At 37.5% G+C, this 8,338-nt stretch overlaps 1 protein-coding gene across 1 annotated transcript in view; it reads left to right on the top strand.

Moving 5' to 3' along the window:
* lancl2 (LanC lantibiotic synthetase component C-like 2 (bacterial)) overlaps nucleotides 1-8,338 on the top strand; it is a 54,124-nt gene that overhangs the window by 962 nt on the left and 44,824 nt on the right. Inside the window, exon 2 of the mRNA XM_059972380.1 lies at nucleotides 5,957-6,074. Within this exon, the coding sequence (XP_059828363.1) occupies nucleotides 5,957-6,074 (118 nt within the window). The remainder of the gene's footprint in view (nucleotides 1-5,956; nucleotides 6,075-8,338) is intronic.

Genomic DNA, 8,338 nt, shown 5'->3' with positions numbered 1-8,338 from the left:
TTGAATACTGTATATACAAACGCAATGTGTTTAGTGATCTTGGAGTGTCCGCCAAACTATATTTCAAAGATCACACATGAAACACTTCCATCTTCGTGTATTTGGAACTCACAAGCAGTCTCCACTACTTTTTATAAACCATGTAGATAGGATGACTGCTCCATATGTGAGGGTGACCCCACACTTTCTGCCCATCTAATTTCACCCCCACTCTGGTTTTGCTGTCTCTGACCAGAGATGCCCAATGTATCAGAAGATCATACTGTTGGAGGAACTCAGTGGGTCAGGCAGCATTTGTGGAGACTGGAGGATGCTTGATGTTTTGAATCGAGCCCCTGCATCTGGACCCACTGAGTTCCTCAAGCAGTTTATTTTTTCTTGCTCCAGATTTATACAGAGTAGTTGTTTTATCTGTGGTCTCTTGTATTTCTGTTCCCAGTTTAACCTTGAGGAACTCTACCTTATTTTCCATCTGGGTATGTTCCAGCCCTTAGGACTCCATTAAACTCAGTAATTTTGGTATTTAGCTTTTTATTCTGTGTCATTTTCTTTTTTTCATCTTTCTCTAGTATAGTTGTTAGTGTTTAAAGTCAATAATTTTAGTCCACATTCTGTTACAAATATTGCTTGTGTTTTCTTGCCCTCATTAACTTGCAACGAACTTACCTTCTCACTTTTCCAATTCTTAGAATGGTCAGTGATCTGAATTATTAACTGTATTTCTCCTCCCATGAATGCTGCATGATGTGCTGAGTGCTTCCAGCGTTTTCTATTTATCAATGTTATAGGTTTGTTTCCTATCATTACTGAAAGACTGCAGTTGTGACTTTTTTTGCCCCAAGTTCAACATCATGGATTTTAAATTGTCAAATGTTAATTAAAATATTCAAGGCATGAGATTAACCAGGATGTTGTCTGCATTAGAGGACTTTACCTTGAGGGAAGAGGTTGGATAGCTTGAATTTGTTTTCTTTGGGTAAAGTAGGCCAAGGAGTGACCTAACAGAGATGGAGAAGTTAAGGGAGGTGTAGAGAGAATTGATCTTGCATGGTAGGATATAAAGAATAAGGATGCAGAACTGGGCTGAGAGTGGCAGATGGAGTTCAGTTTGGAAAAGTGTGAAGTGATTTATTTAGGAAGGTGAACTTGAAAGCAGAATACAGGGTTAATGACAGGATTCTTAACAAAGTGGAGGAACAGAGGGATCTTGGTGTCATGTCCATTGATCCCTCAAAGTTGTTGTGTAAGTTGATAGGGTGGTTAAGAAGATTGTGTTGGCCTTAATTAGTTCAGGGATTGAGTTCAAGAGCCTCGAGGTGATGTTTCAGCTCTATAAAACTCTGGTATGACCATACTTGGAGTATTGTGTTCAGTACTGATTGTCTCATTTTAAGAAGGATACGGATGCTTTCAAGAGGGTGCAGAGGAGATTTACCGGGATGCTGTCTGGATTAGAGAGTGTGCCTTGTGAGGATAGGTTGAGGGAGCCTGGGTTTTTCTCTGTGGCAAGTAGGAGAATGAGAGGTGACTTGATGAAGATTTGCAAGATGATAAAAGACTTACTATAGATTGAGTGGATAGCCAGAGACTTTTCCCCAGGTTGGAAGAAGCTAATATGAAGAGGTATAACATTAAAATGATAGGAGAGTAGTACAGGGAGGATGTCAGAAGTAGTTTTTTTTTACACTGAGAGTGATAGGTACATGGATGCACTGACAAATTGATTGTAGAGGCAGATACATTCGGGGCATTTAAGAAACTCTTACATAGGAACATAAATGATTTTTTAAAAATGGAGGGCAATGTGAGAGGGAAGGGTTGGATTGAACTTGGAGTAGGCACAATATTGTGTGCAGAAGAGCCTCTGCTGTAATGTTTTATGGTGTGCAAACATCAACTTGCAGTAGTTACAGTATGAATTATTTAATCAAGCTTTCATACTAACATAATATTTTAAAATTAAATCATCCATTTGGACATGGAACAAGGTAATAATTTCTTCTCTGGAACTCTGTAATTCAGTGATAGTCCCGTTTTATCACCAAAAAGCAGCATTGTACTACTTGCATCTTCAGCTTTTTACAACATTGGAAATCTATGATAAGGAATAGCCAATATTAAGAAACTTCAGTACAGTTTGGAAGAAATAAAAATTCCAGATTAAAAAAATAACAGCAATTTCAATATAGTATCCAAATCAATGTAATTTAGTACCATGTTATTCTGCATCTTCTATCATGGTATGTGAGCATACACGGTTGTTGAATTTCAAATAGGGTGAAGATAAATAACAATGACTGCACAAGAAGAATAGTAAACTAAACCAGCCACATTCATGAGAATGAAAGCAGTAAGTTCTCTGCTAAGTATATGTTAGGAACTCCAGAGCAAAATTTGCCTGTTAAATGTTCAAAAATTTCTCAGATGTCATAATTGGGTATTCTCATCTTATGTTTGAAACAACAGTATAGTGGAGTTCCAGCCTTGAATTTTAGAAACACTTCAAGAGTTAAATGGGCAACACACAAAATGCTGGAGGAACTCAGCTGGCGAGACAGCATCTATGGAAAGAAGTGCAGTCAATGTTTTGGGTTGAGACCCTTCGGCAAGACATCCTGCTGAAGAGTTGATCTGAAATGTTGACTGTACTCTTTTCCATAGATGCTGCCTGGCCTGCTGAGTTCCTCCTGCATTTTGTGTGTTGCTTGGATTTCCAGCATCTGCAGATTTCCTCTTGTTTAAGAATTTAACTAATTCACTTTGGTGGCTCAGATGTCATTAACTGCCAATCAACCTCAATGTGCAACTTCAAAGAGCACTTTTTTTTACTATTGTATCCACAAAACCATGCAAAATATGGAGGTAATTCTACAATAATTTTTTTCTAAGGTTCTGAATTCCTCATGAGAACCATTCAGTGAAGTATAACTTTTATGGTGTTTTTTCTCTATACTTGTGCTTTCCAAAAGCCAATGAAGTTTTGTTCCAATAAATAAAATGTTCTTGCTTTCTAAAGCAAAGCTGCAAGAATGTTGTCTTGATAAATAAAACTACCAAAGAAGTTGAAGCTTTTTTGAAATCCTTCACAATCTTGTATAGACAGAAGCAGACCTTTTGGCCCAACTCATCCACACCAACCAAGGTGCCTGCCTGAGCTTGCCTGGATTTAGCCCATATCCCTCTAACCCATTTCTGCACACGTACCTGTCCAATGTCTTTCAAAGGTTGTAATTGTACCTGCCTCTAATACCACCTCTGGCAGCTTGTTTCACATACGTATCACCTATATGGAGAAAAGTTGTTTCTCAAGTCCCCTTTAAATCTTATCAATCTCACCTTAAACCTGGATATTGTAAGAAGAGATAATGATTTTAATGTTATAATGGAGTGGGGATGGCCATGTCCCAATTGCAATTACTGTATATATTATTAAGTATAAAGTACAGATATGGTAAGGCAAGTGACTGTCCTTTGCAGTATATTACAAAAGAACACAATAAAATAGGAATAGAAGTTGGCTGCTTGGTCCCTCCAGCCTGCCACTGACGTTCAATATGATTACTGCTGATCTATGCTGGCCGCAATATCTCTTTATGCCATTTCCCTGTAACCCCAATTCATCAGACTCTTATGTCTGGTTCCTCTCCATTTTATGAGTTGGAAATGGATTTTTTCCACATAATGAAAATTACTTAAACTTGAAAATTTTATTTCTGATCTTTGAATGTTGGCAGTCCATCAAAATTTTATCAGGTATTAAGAAGATCCTATTTTTTTGCAGGTTAAGTATGAAAGTCTTCGGGAGTGAGCCTTGAACTTTTCTTTTAAAGTATGTTTCGGGTGTTAGAGTTGTGAATAATTGATCATGTACTTGAACTCACTGGAAATTGTTGATTATACAGCTAACAATGTAATTAACTCAGAAAGCATTCTATTTAAAGTTTAGAGGAAATGGGACTTGTAAAAGAGATTGTAATAAATTTCTTTCTTGCCAGAAGTGCAAGCAGTGAAGATTAGTTAAATTATTAGTTCAATCTATCGCTAAAAATTTTGATGGAGCGTCTTGATTAATGGTGGCATTATCCACTGGTGCCCAATGTCTAGTAAACTGTCAATTTATCTAGTCTTTTTTAGAAAAGGTTGCAGGTTAGTTTTATCTTCACAGATGTTTTGTGACCTGTCCTGTTTTTTTACTCAATTCTACAAGCTCTGTTCCTCTTGTAAGGAAAAGGAAATTCTTCCTTGTCTGTATTAGTCAAAAGTATTTAAATTACATTCTGGTTTATATACATTGTTGTTTTTAGTATTCTGATCTAAAATTCCATTGGAAAAACAATAATTTTAAGTATTGCTATTTTGATCAATCATATCTCCAAATTGTTACCAGTGCTTCTACTCTCTATTTTAATTTCTTTCCTAGATAAATACATTCAGAAGTGGTGAACCTATGGCATGTGTGCCCAAGACGGCACATGCAAAAAAATTTTGTTGGCAGACAGCATGCAATGCTGTCCCTCACTCTCTCAATCCTTTAAAACCCATCCATAATAAAAAAAAAAATTACCTTTACTACCAAAGAAGCAAAAATTCATTTTATTACAACCCATAAATTCATCCTTTGTTCCTTACAGTGCATGATCATTGTTACTAATTAATTAATGATAATCTCTGAACAAAATTACCATGGTACATGAGAAAATTTTTTAGATTATCACCAATTTTGCACACACACTCAGAAAGGTTCAACACCCATGAATATATCTGAATTTAAAAGTATAAAATTGGATTTATCATGCTTTATTTCCTTTACTATAAATCTGCAGTATGAATTAGGCTATCTTTACATAGATGAGTGAAGAAGATCAAACAACTGAAGAGTACACAACACATTTCCTTAAAGTGCTAAAACCTCTATAATATGTTAGTAAATGGACATGTCATAATAAAGTTGTTTTGTTACTGGACAGATCAAATAGAAGCTTGGATTTATACTTTACAGAGTAATTATCTCTTTTTTTTTCCCCTCTGACCTTAGAAGCTCCTAAATGTAATTGAAGAGCCTGTCATGTTTATCTTTATCCAGTCTTTCAACAATGTATTGATCATCAGGCTAAAACCTTGTACCATTTTGTGTTCAGTATAATTTGTTAACTACATCTTGCTTGAATGTACTTTTGATTAGAGTTTTACTTGTCTTGGATATATATCTCTAGTTCTATAAAGCCCATTATGATTTAAATATTTTACCTATGCATTTTTGACCACCCTTTTGAGTATATAATTTCAAGGTTGTCTATGTGCATAGCAGTGTCCTGGAGCAGCTAGAAAGATTATTTACTAGATAGTCTTCTTCTTTTGCTCTAGATTGAGATATACAGTATATATTTGTCAGCAAAATAAGAGAGTTACTTGATCCTTGGTGACATCATGGGCAAGTTGCACTTTCCACTGAGAGAGATGTTTCAATTTGTTTTGGATCTGCAATTCCAATTATGTACCGCTTCTTCGGGATCATGTTAGTTTGGGGAATGTGTTATAATATCTTGATTGTAGTTTCACTAAACAACCTTCATGAGTATAGCAACTGATCTTTTTAGCCTACTTCTGAAGATTTTCCAGTCATGCTTATTTCCCCTCAACTGAGAACCAAATGGTGTTCTGATTCAGATGGACCATTGCACACACTTTTTCCAGTTTTAAAATAAGGTAATTTTAGACCTGTTTCATGATATGGAAATCAAAATGTCTAGCCATCTCTACAATCTGCGAAAAAGTATTAAATGTCTGAATCACTTTATCAGCTTAGACATCTTTATGTTGGGCACACATTTCATCTTTTGGTATATACAAAGAAGTCCTGTATGTTAAAAATCTCATTTATATGCAGTAATTTTGTATTAATAGACTAACTTCAAAACTGTGTGATATGTTTATTATATTGTATTTTCTTTTGTAGATTTGTCCTGCCTTCATAAAGCGGATTCAGTCTAAAATCAAAGACCTTCTGATGCAAATGGAAGAAGGTCTCAAGACTGCAGATCCTCATGACTGTTGTGCTTACACTGGCTGGACAGGTGAACATTATATTGCTTCAGTCACTTGCAGTTTCCGATTTCAGACTCTAATTTACAATTTTCTTATAAGGCAGATCAGATGTCCAGGTATCCCCATTTCTTTAAAGATTTGCCATAGTTTATTATGGTCCACGCTGTCGCAGGCTTTAGAGTACTCAATATAAACATAGATAAGTACTTTTCTGGAATTCCCTTGATTTCTCCATTATCCAGCGTAGCTTAGCAATTTGGTCTCTGGTGCCTCTGCCTTTTCTAAAACCAGCATGTACCTCTGGCATTTCTCATTCCATATATTGCTGGAGTCTTGCTTGCATGATCTTTAGCATTACCTTACTAGCACGCGAAATTGTTCAGTAATTTGAACATTCCTTTACATTTCTCTTCTTGGGAATTAGGATATAAACTGATCTTTTCCAGTCTAAAGGCCATTGTTGGGTTTTCCAGATCTGCTGGCCTCCTCAATGACTGTTACCTTGTCATGGTGAGTGTTCTTGTGTATCTCAGTGATACTATGAGCTATACCATGTAGAGCTGCTCAAGATGGACAGTAGTTTTTTGGATTGGATATTCTAATGAGCCAGAGGAATGAGGGCTGGTGCCCCCCTAGGTATGTGAACCAACAAGTCCAGAGTTTAAGGCCTAGTGTCTGAGAGATTATATCAAAGATTGATTGGCAGTTGAGGCCCAGTGACCAGGGCCTTAATTCTGTGAATCTCTGTTGGGGAAGTTGAAAGCCCAATGTCTGTGAGTCTCTGAGTTCACTGGAAGCAGAAGATGGTTTGGTGTTGGAGGACTCTGTGGATGGGTCAATGGGAGGAGGGAAGGAACGGGGCTTGTTTTGCTGTTGTTATGTCACTTGTTCTCTGTTGTTTTGCAGAGCAGTGTGAGCATGCTTTGTTGGCACCAGCATGGCACTTGCTGGCTGCCCCAGTACATCGTGGGTGTATTAGTTAACGAGAATGACTCATTTCATTGTATGTTTTGGATGGATGTGATAAATAACTCTGAATTTGAATCCTTTCCAGTCTTGGGCTGAAACATCAACTGTTTATTCCCCTGCATGACTTTCTGAGTTCCTCCAGCATTTTGTGTGTGTTTCTTCTATAACCTTTTATGTCAAAGACAAGCTTGTAAATTTGCAGATGCAGGCAACCTGTCACAATCACAACCCAAAAACTTGAGATGCAGAGTAAGATAACATCTTACAGTATTTAAGCAAAAACATAAATAACAGGTCTTTCCTTACAGTTAGCATTTCTTGATGTATGTGCAGATGTGCTATTGTGTTACAGAAAATCAAGCTAGTGACCATTTTCTAGGAACTAAAATCACCTCTTTTCAACTCCCCCCCCCCCCCCCCCCCCCCAATAATGTAGGTGGCATCAGTACATCACTATAATTACTTAGTACTTTTACACTTGTTCTCAGAATGGGGAAGTGTGTATGGAACCGGAGGAAACAGCAGAGGTACTTAATGAATACTTTACTTCAGTATTCACTATGGAAAAGGATCTTGGTGATTGCAGTGATGACTTTCAGTGGACTGAAAAGCTTGAGCCTGTAGATATTAAGGAAGAGGATGTGCTGGAGCTTTTGGAAAACATCAAGTTGGATAAGTCGTCGGGACCAGATGAGATGTACCTCAGGCTACTAGGTGAGGGAGGAGATTGCTGAGCCTCTGGTGATGATCTTTGCATCAACAATGGGGACAGGAGAGGTTCCTGAGGATTGGAAGGTTGCAAATATTTTCCATTGTTCAAGAAAGGGAGTAGAGATAGCCCAGGAAATTATAGACCAGTGGGTCTTAACTGAGTGGTTGGTAAGTTGATGGAAAAGATCCTGAGCGGCAGGAGTTATGAACATTTGGAGAGGTATTATATGATTAGTCAGCATGGCTTAATCAAGGACAGTTGTGCCTTATGAGCCTGATTGAATTTTTTGAGGATGTAACTAAACACATTGATGAAAGAAGAGCAGTAGATGTAGTGTATATGGATTTCAGCAAGGCATTTGATAAGGTACCTCATGCAAGGTTTATTGAGAAAGGTGTGGGACCAAGGGGACATTGCTTTGTGCATCCAGAACTGGCTTGCCCACAGAAGGCAAAGAGTGGTTGTAGACAGGTCATATTCTGCATGGAGGTCGGTCACCAGTGGTGTGCCTCAGGGATCTGTTCTGGGACCCTTACTCTTTGTGATTTTCATAAATGACCTGGATGAGGAAGTGGAGGGATGGGTTAGTAAGTTTGCTTATGACACAAAGGT

The sequence above is a fragment of the Hypanus sabinus genome, chromosome 6 (assembly GCF_030144855.1).
Source record: "Hypanus sabinus isolate sHypSab1 chromosome 6, sHypSab1.hap1, whole genome shotgun sequence".
NCBI classification, from domain to species: domain Eukaryota; kingdom Metazoa; phylum Chordata; class Chondrichthyes; order Myliobatiformes; family Dasyatidae; genus Hypanus; species Hypanus sabinus.
The sequence above is the reverse complement of the archived record's forward strand: the minus strand, read 5'-3'. Positions and strand labels throughout refer to the sequence as shown.